This window comes from Pogona vitticeps, chromosome 1 (assembly GCF_051106095.1).
Source record: "Pogona vitticeps strain Pit_001003342236 chromosome 1, PviZW2.1, whole genome shotgun sequence".
NCBI classification, from domain to species: Eukaryota; Metazoa; Chordata; class Lepidosauria; order Squamata; family Agamidae; genus Pogona; species Pogona vitticeps.
Genome location: NC_135783.1, coordinates 252,543,750 through 252,560,051, shown reverse-complemented (window position 1 = coordinate 252,560,051; position 16,302 = coordinate 252,543,750). Strand labels below are relative to the sequence as shown.

At 44.6% G+C, this 16,302-nt stretch overlaps 1 protein-coding gene across 4 annotated transcripts in view; it reads left to right on the top strand.

Moving 5' to 3' along the window:
* IRF7 (interferon regulatory factor 7) overlaps positions 1-16,302 on the top strand; it is an 82,498-nt gene that overhangs the window by 16,642 nt on the left and 49,554 nt on the right. For 3 of the 4 annotated variants that reach the window (XM_078383654.1, XM_020784163.3, XM_078383655.1), the window contains exons 7-12: positions 3,327-3,455; positions 4,943-5,161; positions 7,527-7,739; positions 10,796-11,164; positions 14,308-14,426; positions 15,428-15,702. In XM_078383654.1, the coding sequence (XP_078239780.1) occupies positions 3,327-3,455; positions 4,943-5,161; positions 7,527-7,739; positions 10,796-11,164; positions 14,308-14,426; positions 15,428-15,583 (1,205 nt within the window). In that variant the 3' untranslated portion in view covers positions 15,584-15,702. Of the gene's footprint in view, positions 1-3,326; positions 3,456-4,942; positions 5,162-7,526; positions 7,740-10,795; positions 11,165-14,307; positions 14,427-15,427; positions 15,703-16,302 lie in introns of those variants that run through there. The other variant, XM_072985610.2, reaches the window with a different exon arrangement.

The following is a 16,302-nucleotide window of genomic DNA, read 5'->3' as shown; positions in this document are numbered from 1 at the left end:
CGCCAGTATTTCTCCAGCCGTATCGCTTCCTCGGTGTGTCGTCCAGCAGAGCTATTTCGAGTGGTCCGGGACCTTCTTCAACCTAATGGTTCGGTGGAGGTCCTGGACTCCTCAGTGGCTCGCTGTAACGAATTTGTTACGCACTTTGAGGGAAAAATTGCTCAGATTCGCAAAGATTTGGACTCCACTGTTGATGCAGAGCCCATGGTTGTGTCCAGTGCTCCAGACTTATGTCATAATTTATTGGATGAGTTTCAGTTGTTGCGACCTGAGGATGTGGACAGGGTGCTTGGATCGGTTCGTGCCACCACTACACAACTCGACCCTTGCCCATCATGGCTAATAAAGAAATCTGCCAGGGGAGTTTGCACCTGGATCCTGGAGGTCATCAACTCCTCGTTAAGAGAGGGAGTGGTTCCTGCCCCATTAAAGGAGGCAGTGATTCGCCCGCTCCTAAAAAAACCTAATCTGGATCCAGGTCTAGTGAACAACTATCGTCCAATAGCAAACCTCCCTTTTCTGGGCAAGGTGTTGGAACGTGTGGTGGCTGAGCAGCTCCAGGCTCTCCTGGATGAAACGGATTATCTAGATCCATTTCAATCGGGTTTCAGGCCAGGTTATGGGACGGAAACTGCCTTGGTCGCCCTGTATGACGACCTTTGCCGGGAGAAAGACAGGGGTAATGCATCCCTGTTGATTCTCCTGGACCTCTCAGCGGCTTTCGACACCATCGACCATGGTGTCCTTCTGGACAGACTGGCTGGGATGGGAATTGGAGGCACTGTTTTACAGTGGTTCCGTTCCTACCTGGCTGATCGAGTCCAGAAGGTGGTGCTGGGGGACAGTAGCTCTGACCCATGGCGGTTGCGTCATGGGGTTCCTCAGGGCTCTATACTGTCCCCCATGCTGTTCAATATCTACATGAAACCGCTGGGGGAGGTCGTTAGGAGGTTTGGGCTGAGGAGTCAGCAATATGCTGACGACACCCAGCTCTACCTCTCATTTTCTACCAATCCAGGTGTGGCAGTCACCGTTCTGAACTCGTGCCTGGACTCGATAATGGTCTGGATGAGGGTCAATAAACTGAGGCTCAATCCAGACAAGTCTGAAGTGCTGCTGGTAGGTGCCCCGCCAGATAGATTAAAGGGCCATCTCCCTACCTTAGACGGGATCACACTCCCCCTAAAGGATAGGGTCCGCAGCTTGGGGGTGCTCCTTGACCCCAGTCTGACCTTGGAAGCCCAGGTGGACTCGGTGTCCAGGGGTGCCTTCTTACAGCTGCGGAGAATATATCAACTTCGCCCTTACCTGGATGAGCGGAGCCTGGCAGCAGTCACTCATGCACTGGTAACAACCAGACTGGATTACTGCAATGCGCTATACGTGGGGCAGCCTTTGAAGACGGTCCGACGACTGCAACTGGCACAGAACCGGGCTGCGCGGCTGGTAAGTGGTGCCGCCGCACGGACTCATATCACGCCGGTTCTGAAAAATTTACACTGGCTGCCGGTTGCTGCTCGGGCCCAATTCAAAGTGCTTACTTTGACATATAAAGCCCTAAACGGCTTAGGACCTGGTTACCTAAAGGACCGCCTTCTTCCATATGTGCCTGCCCGTCCTCTAAGATCAGGCCAGGAGGTCCTTCTGAAGGTGCCATCCCTGAAAGAGGTGAAGGGGATGGCATGTCGGAATAGGGCCTTCTCGGTTGTTGCCCCCCAACTTTGGAACACCCTCCCTAGAGAGATCCGCCTGGCTCCGACACTCTTGGCCTTTCGGCGCCAGGCAAAGACCTTTCTGTTCACCCAGCATTTTAATTAATTACTTTTAATGTTTTAATTGTTTTAAGAAATATTTTAATATATCGTATTTTATACTGTTTCTTAAAATGTTTTTAATGTTTTTAGGTTTTGATGTTGTACGCCGCCCAGAAGCCACTGGCAATGGTGCGGCTGAAAAATATTGTAAATAAATAAATAAATAAATAAATAAATAAATAAATAAATCTTTGTGTGCTAACGGCACCTGTTCCTGGAGAGGTCCAGATTGGTCCGAGTGCCACATGCCTCTTCCTTACATCACAGCTGGATTCCTGTAGCACCCTGTATGTGGGGTTGCCTATGGTAAATGTCAGGAAACCTCAGCCAAGCCTAAAATAAAGCAGCCAGGCTGCTCACTGGGGCTGGACACAGGGATTCCAAACACACCCCTGCTACAGCAGTAGCACTAACTGCTGAAACATTTCCGGGCTGAATTCAAAGTGATCGTTCTTCTAACCTCTAAAGAGCTTGGGCCCAAGCTATTTCAAGGACGACACATCCATTTATGAGCTTGCTTGAGTATTAAGGTCATCGGGAGGCTTTCCTCTCACTCCCACCATCTTCACAGGTGCCTTTGGTGAGGACTCAGGAGAGGGCCTTCTCTGTGGCTGCTCCCAGACTCTGCATCTCCTTCCCACAGAAGGCTAGGCTGGCCCCACCTTTCCATGTATTTCAGCAGGCAGGCAAAGACCTTTCTCTTCAGGCAAACCTGCCCTGAGTGAATGGCTGTCAAGTGGGGTTTTTTAAAATAGATTGTTGTACCTTACCGCACTGAGTATATTTTGGTGTTGCTTATGTTTTTTGGTATTGTATTCATTGATTTTTTTTTGTATTGTACAAGCGTCAATACTGTCCTTTAATTGTTGCCTTGGATCATTTTTAAGGAGAAAGGTGGGTTAAAAATATTTTAAATAAATTCAAATAAATATTTTATCAAGCTTGTTTTGGTTATTAATTGGTAAATTAAGGCGTGCATTGTTATGTGCCTTCAAGTTGGAACTGACATAGTGACCCTAATAGGGTTTTCAAGGTAAATGAGATATTTAAGGAGTGGTTTTACCAATTTCACACTCCCAGTGAGCTTCCATGGCTGAGCAGGAATTTGAACCTAGGGCTCCTAAATCCTAGTCCTTGACTCTATCCACTACACCACACTGAGCATCCCAAGACTTGCATTATCCCTTTGCATTCCTTTTCTATGTAAATGCACTACTGATCTTACATGTATATCACTAGCCTTCACATTTTAGCATTTATTGGTACAGGAAAAAGTGACAAATGCAATTTCAGTTTGGCATGGACTACAAATGAGACATCTGCTAAGAACAACTTGCTGAGTTTCATATAGGGGTACTTTCCATTTTGGTATAGAAAGGTGTCCTAGTTCCTTAGTTCAGGTCTCCGAGAGAGAGCGTTCACCTCTAAGTATGAAAGCTGGTGGCCCCAAGAATTAGCAGCATAAAAATATTGTTAATAATAGGATCTCATGTACTTGTGTTTCTGCTATAGTGCCAAATGGGAATACACCTGGAAACTTCAACCACGATACTCTCCAGTGGGTTATGCACCAAGCCCAACTCAATCTGGGTGGAATTCAGTCAGTCTCATGGAATCCTGCTCTGGGCAATCATCCTGTCGGTAGGTCAAGGCCTGTAGTAGGCATCCTTCAGTCTCAAGAGACTATGGTAATGTGCTGTGAATAGAAGTGGAGTGTCCTCTCCAGGGCATGAAGCCTGGGTAAAGTAATATGGAGGATAGGTTGTTACCCAAGCAGCAAATCCCCCCTCTCCACATCACTGAAATAGTTCAATGGAAAGACAAGAGCCAATGCAACTGGTTCCAGCGACATCGCAGGAGTTGCCAGAGCATGATTGTACACAGTCACGAACTGCTTCCGGGACTCCGGCTCCGGATTTTGCCTCGAGGTTAACTCCTGAAGCCTTTTCCATCGATAGATATAGCCACAAGGCAGTGGAGGTTTGAAGTTGGAGTTTTTCTTCTCCTAGATGGGCTGCTTTCCAAAGCTAATGAGCCTCATCTACCCGGGTGGATGACATTTTGTGCAAATTCTTCAGTGTTTGCCTTAAAAGCCTATTTTGTAAACAGCAGCCAATGGGCTTTAAATTGCATTCATAAAGTCCTTTTGTCCCAGGGTTACCTGAACAATTGGGGTGTAAAGAATACTCACTAAATTCTTTGTTTAACATCAGTGTAGAGTGCGTCAACTCAGCAACTCATACCAAAGAGAATTTTTCAAGCCCCAGGAGATTCCACATTTTCAGGCCAGATTATGAGATTCTTTAGGGAAGAGGCCACCATGATTTCTGCAAACTGTCTTTGCATAAAACTAGTCGTCTTTCCCTTGGAGAAGTGTCAAGTGTGCTGTGCAGAATGGCTGATTGATAAAATTCAAATAAAAATTTGACACCACTTCTTAGATGTCCATGCAGTAAAGCAACAAGCACTGTCATTCTGTGCAACTTGTTACTGTTACTATATTATTACAGTTTCAGTTATTTTATGAAAAGAATTGTTCTCAGTCTCTTCTATGGTAAAAAGCACATGAACTATATCATTTTTTCATGGGGTAAGGAGAGTAATTTTGTGATTCCTTGTCCTGCCAGAGGTTTACCTCTCCAGTGCACAAAATACAGACTGTGTGAAAGTACGCGGGTGGGGGGGTGGGGGGTGGACAGAGTTTTATAGCCAGGGGTATCATCTACAGCAGTGGTCCCCAACCTTTTCCCAACCGCAGACCGGTTTGAGGGGACGTGGCACACTCACAGGGGTGTGGCATGCCTGCAGGGGGGGCAGAGTGCACTTGCGTGCACTCACGGGAGGACCTGCTTGTGTGCATGCGCATGGTGCACTTGCAGGGGTGCAATGCAGATACGCACAGTGGTGCTCCTGCACATGCACGTGGAGGTGCTTGCAGGGGGCACTCACAGGGCAGACAGGAGATCTGTGTCTGCGACCTGGACCGCTGTTGGGTCGCGGACTGAGAGTTGGGGACCCTTGATCCACAGCATCTCAGCTCCTTAGTTTTATGCACTATTAGTCTAGGATGTTCTCAGTTATCATTTTCTGCTAGTAATTTTGGTTTCATTTTCTCTCTAATACTGCAGAGGAAACTCTGTATGCACAAAATGATGCCTATGCAGTCCCTCAAATGGACCAGCCATTTAGGAATGAAAAAGTGAATGAACCAGTAGTGGTGAATAACTGTTATGAAGAGCCAGTGAAGTGGTTGGTTCAAAATGTGGAGAATTCTCAGTCATTTGCCACAGTTCCATTGCAGCAGGCCCAACAAACTAATCCTGCCACAAATCAGTACAACCCTGTGGGTAAGTAATGTACTCCATGAATTAATTAATTAATTATATGCTGCTTTCTCTCCATAAAGAGACCCAAGGGGGCTCACAACAGATAAAACAACAGGTTTAAAAACACTATATAAATATCATATTTAAAAAACAAACATATATTAAGATTTAAAAATCAAGCTTAAAAATGTGTTTTTTTAAATCTTTAAGTTAAAAAAACCAGCATTCCTCAGATAATTAATGGTTTAAACCCTGCCTGAAGAGGAAAGAGGCCAATCTTGCTTGTCAGGGCAGTGCGTTCCAAAACCTGGGAGCAGCCACTGAGAGGGCCGTCTCTTGTCTCATCACCAGACAAGCTTGGGGCGGTAGTAGAAGCAAGAGAAAGGACTCATCAGAAGATCTTAAGAGCCAAGAAGACTCGTGTGGGGTAATAAAATTCTATATGGACGTATAGGGCTTTATAGGCAATAATGAGCACTTTGAATTGAGCCCAGAAACAGACTGGAAGACAGTGAAGCTGTTGTAATAAGCAAGATACATACTCTATAATCTGTGCCAGTCAGCAAACTGACTGTAGCATTTTGAACCAGCTGAGGTTTTCAAACACACTTCAAAGGCAGCTCCATGTAGAGCACATTGCAGTAGTCCAAACAAGATGTAACTCCTGTGTCACTTTAGCCAGATCCGACATCTCAAGGAACAGGTGCTGCTGGCCCACCAGCTCTAACTGTGCAAGTGCACTCCTGATCACTGTTGAAGCCTTTGCATCCAAGCTTAGTGTCAAACCCAGGAGCACACCCAAGCTGATGACCTGATTTTTCAGAGGGAGTGTAACCCCATCTGTTACAGGCTGAATCCCTGTCCCCTGGTTTGTCTTGTGACTGTCCAGAAACACTTCTGTCTTGTCTGTGTTAAGTTTCAGTTTGCTGACCCTCATCCACTCCATCATTGACAACTGATCCAGGCCTAAGCATAGAACAGCTTCCTTGGAATCAGATGGGAAGGAGAGATAGAGTTGGGTGTTATCAGCATACTAATGGCACTGAACCTCAAAAGCACAACAAACTCTCAGCAGTTTTGTGTAGATGTTGAGTAACGTGAGGGAGAGGACTGAGCTCTGAGGAACATCACAGATTAATGCAAAGGGTGTCAAATGGGACTCTCCCGACACCACCGTCTTGAGTTCATCCATCCAGGAAGGATTGGAAGCAATGTAAGACAGTAGCTTCAAGATTAGAGATGGGGGTATTTGTAGACGAATACAAATATCCCCCTGCAGGTGGAAATAACGAGGGGCCGGCCCCACGACAAGCCTCTCTGCCAGGTCAGAGAGTGGCTAATCCACTGCAGACAATGGTGTGATAGGAAGACTCTGCTGCACCTGCAGCAGTGGCCAAAGAGTGAGTGGACATTCATTCCCTCATTATTTCCACCTGCAGGGGGGATATTTGTATTTGTCTACGAATACCCCCATCTGTAGTTAAGATCCATCCCAGAAAAATACTCAAAAGAATACCATCGTTGAAGGTACTGAAAGCCATTTAGAGGTCCAGCGGAACCGACAGGGATACACTGCCCCTGTCCAGTTCCCGGCATAGGTCACCCACCAAGTTAAGTGTTTGAATTTACTCCAAATGGAGACTAATCCCAAAAGGGAACATATATTTCATTCTGCTATCTTAGGGTTTGACTAACTATAAGAACATTAAAGAGAGATTCTTCACAGATATATTAAAGAGAGACTTCCTAATTTATTTATTTATTTTAACGTCACCTTTCTCCTCAAAAGGACCCAAGGTCCTTTAATTCCTTGATTCTGTGTGTTTCTGTGTGATTCTTTATAACCAGTGTATAAATGATGGCTTTAATTAAGATAAATGAACCTAACAGTCAAAGGAGATATCGGATGCAACTATAGTCTTACTTGCAAGATGATGATGATGGTGAAAAAGACGTTAATGGGACTATAGTTAATCTAGAATTTGTTTTACTAACAAACAAAATGCTAGGCAGCCAATTTATGTCAAGGGTTGGAACAGTTTTGTGTTTTTTTTGTGTGTTTTTTTTTTTAGACTAAAACTCCATGAATCTCCCAGCCAGCATGTTGGGGCCACACTGCCCTGGGGAATTTGGGGGGCTGCAGATTTTTCTAATCTCTAATTAAGCTAAAGACCCTGCTTTAATTGGACAGCAAGCGGAAGTGTTTTTTAATGGCGTGTTTGTTGACACTGAGAGGAGCATCATACCCAGTCCTGCAGCAATGATTTTTTTAAGGCAGCATAGTCCACAGGAGGAACATGTCATCCCTTGCCAGCGGGGCTGAGCAGTGAATAAAACTGGCCAATCGACACTCCAAAATATTCAAAATATTCCTCCTTTGTACTAGGAGAAGCCCTGCACAATAACAACTGCTTCATTGAAAATGTTTTCATGGATGAAGAACCTGAAGGAGAGGAAGTGATCATGAACAGTGACACGAGGAATGGCTGTCACATGGGGGCAGGCCAGCAACCCATGATGGAAGAGGGCATCTGTGCACTGCCAGCTTTGACCTCCACAGAACCACCTGCCAATACCGCTCCACTGCAGAACAACATAGGTCAGTGAAATCATCCTCTGTGTTCCTGATGGCAACAGGTGCTGATCTCTTGTCACTGAAGCTGAAAAATAGAAAATAGAGATGGATGTATTCGTATACAAATACCCCCACACAAGTGGCCATAATGAGGGTCCATCCCCCTGGAGCTGGGTGGTCCACTCACGATTTCGCCGTTGCCATGAGCTCTGGACTCCCTTCCTGTTGCTATGGAGCTCGTGATCTGCGAGCCACTCTTCGACCTGGCAGGAAGGCTCGTCCTCCCGCCTCCTGCCAGGAGTGGCTCGCGGATCAAGAGCTCCGGAGCGATAGGAAGGATCCACGGAGCTCATGGCAGCGGCGAAATTGTGAATGGACCATCTGGCCCCAGGAGGCTGGACCCTCGTTATGTCCACCTGTGGGAGGGTATTCATATACAAATACCCCCCTCTCTAGTAGAAATGTTAATGCTTTTTTAACTGAACAAGGGCGAGGAGGGAGTGGCAGAATTCACATGATCCGCCTCCATTCTTATAAATTCAGAGTTAGAATGTGGTTTTGTAAAACCTTTCGGCTTGACTTCACAGCTTCTGTGAGAGGTGTGTATGTGCGTGTGCGTGTGTGTGTGTGTGTGTTTAGGAACTATATTCACTCTCCTACAGTCCTTGGAGGAAGGACAGTGTGAAAACATTCATCTTACAAATAAAAGTGTGAATTAAAAGGGATACAGGTCGAAGTATCTAGTGCGTTAAGGTATGGGGAAGATGTTTCTCTGTCGGCAAAGTGCTGCGGAATAAGAGCCAGCTGTCCTGAGTCACAGTTGTTGTGGAAACTGTTTTAATATGATTATTGACATCACTGGTTGTGCATTTGTGTGAGTAGTCTCTAGGCATCCTTTTAGAAAGCTAGCCGTTTAAATTATTTTGTAGTTTAAAAGAGGGGCACCTCCCTTTCTTTTTTTCTTTTTCCCAAACTGTCTGAGGAAAGGAAGTCAAGGCCTTGAGCTTGCTTGCTGTTAATGAGAAGGCCTTTTGCAGGTCACCAACCTATAGGTTCACGTATTAGTTGTAACTGACTTAGTGGCTGAAAACAACAATAACAACAAGCTGTCTGGGGCTCCTTTATTTTGGACAGTCCCATTCTGGCCCTGATAATCCCTTGTCCTCGTTTTCTGTGGGCCAATCTCCATTCACTGGCACCAGAGTGGTGCCAGGTACTGTTTCAGTGTGCTTTGTGAAGAATCCGTACCATGAGTTTCTGCCAAATCTCTACCAGCTGAACTGAATGAGCATCAGCTTTTCTGTTGTCCAACAGCTGGAACGGTCCTCTCTTAAAAGATCAGCTTGAACACTTATTGCAAAGCATGAGCAGTCTTTCTTTTCTTTTTCTTTTCTTTTTCTTTTTTTTTTTGGAAGAAGCCACCTATTTTGGGGTAAAAAAAAATCAACAGCTTTTCACCCTCAGGTTCTGCAGGAAAGAGACAGCCTCTAGTCAGTCTTAAATATTCTAGGAAATCTTTTTCTCCCAGTTTTTTTTAAGTACAGTGGACCATCGACTTACAGACGGCTCGACTTACAGACTTTTCAAGTTACAGAGTTCTCTGGCCGCAAAATTTAGGTTTGATTTGCAGCCGGAGAATCGACCTACAGACCAGAAAAAAACCAAAATGGAACAAAAATGGAACAAAAATGGCCGGTTACAGGATTCATTGGTTTTCAATGCACTGTAGGTCAATGGAGACTCGACCTACAGACTTTTCGACCTGCAGCCACCGTTCCAATACAGATTAATTCCGTAAGTAGAGGGTCCACTGTACATATATCTAAATTGGGATGAGGAACCTGTCCAGTATGCTGAACTGCAGTTCTCACCAGCCTCAACCAACATGGCCCACGGTGGAGGGAAGGGGTTAGAGTCCAACATCAACAGGACTCCTCACCCTCTCATCTAAATGGGGTTTTTCCTTTAAAGCAACAATCTACATGCTTTTGCACTGAAGTTAAAACATACGTTATGTTTTAAACATTTGAGTGCTCTTCACAGTTTTGATCCCCTGCTACAGCAGTTGCACTGACTACTGATCTGTTTCCAGGCACAATTCAAGGTGCTGGTTTTGACCTAAAAAGCCCTAAATTGCTTGAGTCCAAACTGTTTCAAAGACCGCATCTCCCTTTATGGGTCTGCCTGGATGTTGAGATCATCAGGAGAAGTCTTTCTCTCAGTCCCACCTCCTTCACAGGTGTACTTAGTGAGGACATGGGAGAGGGCCTTCTCTGTTATTGCTCCGAGACTTTGGAACTCTCTCCCACAGGAGGCCAGACTTGCACCATCTTTGCTGTCCTTCTACAAGTAGACAAAGGTCTTTCTCTTCAGACAGGCTTGTCCTTAGTGACTGACTGTCTAGGATTCAATAAATGGGATGGCTCATATTTTGTGGCTGCTAAATCTGTTTCTCTAATTCTGTTACCTAACTTTTTTAATATAACGTTATTCTTCTTTAATATTTGAATAATTTGTTATTTTTAGCTTTTTAATATTGTGTTTTAACTATTTAAGCCATTTTGGGTCATTTGCAAGGAGAAAGGTAGGGTAAAAATAGTTTGAATGAATGAATGAACGAACGAACAAACGAACGAATGAATGAATGAATGAATGAATGAATGAAACTAATCCCAAACACAAATCTTGGCTTCTTGGTTGGAATATATAGGCCCTGTCTTCTTTCTGCTGTCTCCCAGCTGATATTCCTTTTGTAATTAATTTAATTACATACGTAAAGGAAATGGAGACATCCTGATATAACAATAATTACATAAATAATGTAAATGCTAATTATAGCATTAATGCTGGAGCTGTTTTCGCCCCAAACCTTTTTACTTCTATTTACCACGTCCCCTTTCTTTTCAGATTTCCACTATAATTGTCCTAAGTCTCCACTCTATTGCATCTCCTTCCATCCTCTGGCAATCAGTGACTCTCACCTCCCTGCTCCTGCCTGAGGTTTAGCACAAACCATTTTAGACATGGTGATGGTAAACTGCTCCCCACTCACTTAAGCTGCATCTTGTCTTTTGCATCAGCTTTCCCTCTTCGTCTGGATGTCTCCATCTACTACCGAGGCAGACTGTTGTGTGAATTGCAAGTGGAAGAAAGCAGCTGTGTGTTCACCTACAATCACCACTATGCCCACGTTCCATGTAATGCACAGATTATAGTGTTCCCAGGACCGGAGGGGCTACCTGATGCGAAGCAAGCTTGCCATACCTTGGCAGTGTTGCAGGAAACAGGTCTGCTGCTGTATCAAAAGAATGAGAAGCTCTGTGCCAAGCGCCTTGGTAAAAGTAAAGTCTTCTGGGCCTTTTCCAAGCAACTCAATAACATGGCTGAACCCAGAATGTTACCGCGGGACGAAGACATAGAGATCTTCAACTATGAGAAGTTCCTTCAAGGTGATTCCCAAGCAGAGTGGTGTGTCTTCCGTGGCAGGGTTGGGAGGATTTAAGCCCTGGGGCTGAATATAGCCATTTAGGGTTTCGCCAAAGACCATGCGCCTTTCCCGTAGTATTATCATGGGGTTTCCCATAATATTAGCATGGGGTGGTTTTGCAGCTTTTGCGTGGGGTTTTCCCCTTTAAGAAAGGGACGTGGTGGCGCTGTGGGCTAAACCGCAGAAGGCTCTGTGCTGCAGGGTCAGAAGACCAAGCAGTTGTAAGATCGAATCCAAGCAATGGAGTGAGCTCCCATCTCTTTGTCCCAGCTCCTCGCCAACCTAGCAGTTCGGAAGCATGCAAATGCAAGTAGATAAATAGGTACCACCTCGGTGGGAAGTTAAAACGGCGTTCCCTAGTCACGCTGGCCATGTGACAACGGAAACTGTCTTCGGACAAGCGCTGGCTCTGCGGGTTGAAAAATGGGATGAGCACCACCCCCTAGAGTTGGACACGACTGGACTAAAAATGTCAAGGGGAACCTTTACCTTCCCCTTTAAAAAATACTTGAAGACCACACCTGAGACTTTCTTACTGGTATTGAGAGCTTCATGTGAAAATATATTGATATAACTGCTTCGTTCTTTTTAAAATGGTGATGTGAAATTTTTTTGTTGGGTTTCCCTTCTTGTTTTTCCTTCTGCAATGTGAATTGCAGTGCCTCTGCCTGGATGAATGGCTCAACTTACTTCTCTTTCTCCTTAAACAGTTGAGCAGAAATGTGCCTAAACACCTGTTGACTAGAAAACCTGTGAATCTTCACATGTAACATGAAGAATGTGACAGGCAATTGTTGGCTTTTGAGTGACATATTGGGGAGGGGACTCTTCAGATTTGCTCTACCCTTTTTACTCACTTTTCTTGTTATGAATGTACACAAACAATGGACCAAATCTTTCTTGCTGTGTTTTATGCTAGCAGAAAAAAAAATGGCAAAACTTTTAGAGGCACATTGCCTGAAGTTAAGAGATTATTCTTGGCATTATTTGTGACATCCCCTTCATGGATTGCTGCCTGGTCATGGCAAAGGGGTTTGAGTAATTCAGAGAAGCTATGGGTTAGGCCGTGCAGGGACACCCAAGACAGACAGGTCACAGTGGAGAGTTCTGTCTAAATGTGATCCACCTGGAGCAGGAACTGGCAAGCCACTCCAGTATCTTTGCCAAGAAAACTCCATGGAGAGAAACAAAAGACTAAAAGATATGATGCTGGAAGATGACCCCCTCAGGTCAGAAGGCATCCAACATGCTACTGAGGAAGAGCGGAGGACAAGTACAAGTAGCTCCAGAGCTAATGAAGTGGTTGGGCCAAAGCCAAAAGAATGCTCAGCTGCGGATGTGCCCGGAAGTGAAAGGAAAGTCCGATGCTGCAAAGAAAAATACTGCATAGGAACCTGGAATGTAAGGTTTATGAAACTTGGTAAGCTGGATGTGGTCAAACAGAAGATGGCAAGAATAAACATTGACATCCTGGGCATCAGTGAACTAAAATTGATGGGAATGGGCGAATTCAGTTCAGACGATTACCATATCTACTATTGTGGGCAAAAATCCTGTAGACAAAATGGGGTAGCCCTCACAGTCAACAAAAGAGTGGCAAAAGCTGTACGGGGATACACTCTCAAAAATGATAGAATGATTTCAATACAAATCCAAGACAGACCAACATCACAGTAATACAAATTTATACACCAATTACCAATGCTGAAGAGGCTGAAATTGACCAATTCTATGAAGACTTACAAAGAAAGATGTTCTTGTCATTATAGCCAACTGGAATGCTAAAGTAGGGAGCCAAGAAATAAAAGGAACAACAGTTATGTTTAGCCTTGGAGTTCAGAACGAAGCAGGGCAAAGGCTAATAGAGTTTTGGCAAGAGAACAAGCTGGTCATCACAAACAATCTTTTCCAACAACACAAGAGGCAACTATACACATTGACATCACCAGATGGCCAATAACGAAATCAGATTGATTATGTTCTCTACAGGCAAAGATGGAGAAGCTCTATACAGTCAGAAAAAACAAAACCTGGAACTGATTGTGGCTCATCAGCTTCTTATAGCAAAATTCAAGCTTAAACTGAAGAGAGTAGGAAAAAGCACTGGGCTAGTCAGGTATAATCTAAACCAAATTCCTTATGCATATACAGTGGAAGTGAAGAACAGATTTAAGGAACTCGATTTGGTGGACAGAGTGCCTGAAGAACTATGGATGGAGGCTCGTAACACTGTACAGGAGGCAGCAACAAAAACCATCCCAAAGAAAAGGAAATGCAAGAAAGCAAAAAAATTGGACCATGGCCACTTCCCATCACCTCCTGGCAAATAAAAGGAGAAGATATGGAGGCAGTGACAGATTTTACTTTCTAGGGCTCCATGATCACTGCAGATGGTGACAGCAGCCATGAAATTAAAAGACACCTGCTACTTGGGAAGAAAGCGATGACAAACCTAGACAACATCTTAAAAAGCAGAGACATCATCTTGCTGACAAAGGTCTGCATAGTCAAAGCTATGGTTTTTCCAGTAGCGATGTATGGAAGTGAGAGCTGGACCCTAAAGAATGCTGACCATCGAAGAAATAATGCTTTTGAATTGTGGTGCTGGAGGAGACTAGAGAGTCTACAAAGATAACAGACCTATCCATTCTGAAGGAAATCAACCCTGAGTGCTCACTGAAAGGACAGCTCCTGAAGCTGAGGTTCCAAGACTTTGGCCGTCTCATGAGAAGAGAAGACTCCCTGGAAAAGTCCCTGATGTTGGGAAAGTGTGAGTGCAAGAGGAGAAGGGGAAACAGAGGACAAGATAGTTGGACAGTGTCATTGAAGCAACCAACATGAATTTGACCCAACTCCAGGAGGCAGTGGAGGACAGGAGGGCCTGGGGTGCTTTGGTCCATGGGGTCATGAAGAGTCAGGCAGGACTTAGCAACTAAATAACAAACAACAACAATTACGTGTGGCTGACTGAGCTGTGTGACTCGGCATGCAACTGATAATGTTAGCAGTGATTTTTTAAATTTGAGACAATTATGCTGTTTGTGCAATTACACAAGAAGCTTTGGTCTAATTGCTTACAAAATATGTCCTGAATCTTTCTAACAGAACTGAAGAAATTCATGAGTGGCCAAATACGTTCATCGCCTGACTATACCATCTACCTGTGCTTCGGACAACGTCTTTCTGCCAGCAAACCTAAGGACTCCAAACTAATCTTGGTGAAGGTGAGGAAAGCAGACCCCTTTAAGCTATCATACAGTAGATTCTTTGAGAACAGAAGTATTTGTGCAAAATATATATCCTTAAGTCTATTCGCCGAGTATCTCCAGATTTCTAGGAAGAAAGGGTTTAATCTTTCTTTTTGATATCAGTTGGAACATGGTTCTAAGCCCAGGTTCTCAGAGTGCCCAGTAAATGAAAAAGGTGGTGTTTGATTGATTTCTCTAGTCTGGAGACGGACACTGTTTTTAAGAAGAGTAGATGTGACATCATGCCCAGTGGTGGGGTTTGTAGCATATAGTGTGTTTGGACCAGGATGCTTGGAGACCTGGGATTGAATCCCCACTAGGCCATGGAAACTCAAGGGGTTGGGGTTGAAGTGGTTAAGGAACACTCCTTAAATATATATCTTACCTCAAAAGCCTTACTGAGATCACCGTAAGTCAGTTCTGACTTGATGGCACATAACACAAGAGGTGGCTAGCTTTTCTTCTGTTCTGCAATTGCCTTTGTTTTTGTTATGTGCCATCAAGTTGCATCCAACTTGATCCTAATAGGGTTTTCAAAGTATGATATTTAAGGTTTTACCATTGGCACCCAAGCTCACCCCTAGTGAATCTCCTTGGCCAAGGCAAGACTGGAACTTAATGCATCATTCTGTCTACGATTCCACACTGGCTCTCTTGCTTATTTAGGCATCTTTTTTTAAATTCGGTGCAAAGATTGTTTACCAGAGAAGGCAGTGGGACAAGCAGAGGCACGAGTGAGAGAAGACACCAGGTTGAATTTTCTTAAACAGTATTTGCCAGTCTATTTCCATTCCTTTCTCTTTGCTTTGGTGTCTGTGGGAAGGTGGGGCTGGGGTGAAAGCAACTGCACAGAATTGTCTCCCTGTGCAAGTAGATTTATTTATTTATTTATCCATTCGACTTGTATGCCGCTCGCAATCTGCAAGAGTCTCCAGCTTTTAACCAGCTTTTAACCAGCTTTTTTTTAAATTTTGCAGTTAGTGTCAAGGGTTTGCAAATGTTGGCATGAACAATCGCAGAGGGAAGGAGCCTCCTCCTTAAACACTGAGAACGACAGCTTACAAATCTCCAACAGCCTATATGATATGATAGAACAGCTCTCTACCAGCTATCTACCAAGAGAGGTACCCTGAAGGTTCTCTTCCTATCCGTGGATTAAGTGTCTTGTGTATGTGTTGGGGATGGGGGGGCGCTTTCTCCATTTAATTTACACATGACAATTTATGCATGAAATTTATTTTTTTTAAAACCACCTCTATTCTCAATCTCTGAACTCTGTTAAATAGCTTATGATGATGGAACTGTTGTGCCACAATGATGCAGGTGGAAAATAGCTCCCCCAGGTCAGGTTCTTCCCAGTAGACTGTGAGAACGCTTGCCCTACTCCATGATAGCTGCAGGCAGCCAGCAGTGAGAAAACCTTTAATGCATCATAGAGTAAGACCAGAAAAGACCTAGAAAAATTTAGCTCCTAGCATCCCTGGCTAGCAGCATCATGGGGTCAAGAATAGAGATGGGAAAAGTTGACGAAGGACAAAGCTCTCCCCAATGAACGGACAAAGCATGAATGTATTCGTCGATTCATGGAGGGCTTAGATAGCCAGAGGCTGCCTTAAAATAACCCTATACCCCCACTGCCCTGCCCCTTGCTGAGCCCCGCTGTCCCCCACTATAATTGCTGCCCCCCATAATCACACCACTGCGCTGCCACCACCCAACCATAATCGCCGCCACTATGGCCTGTAGAAAGGGCACTGGTTGCCCTTCACAAAGATGGTGGCTGCTGCTTCATTTAGGGTAGGGAAGCGGCAGTCTCCATCTTTGCAAAAGGCAGCCTGGATTTCCTTAATCG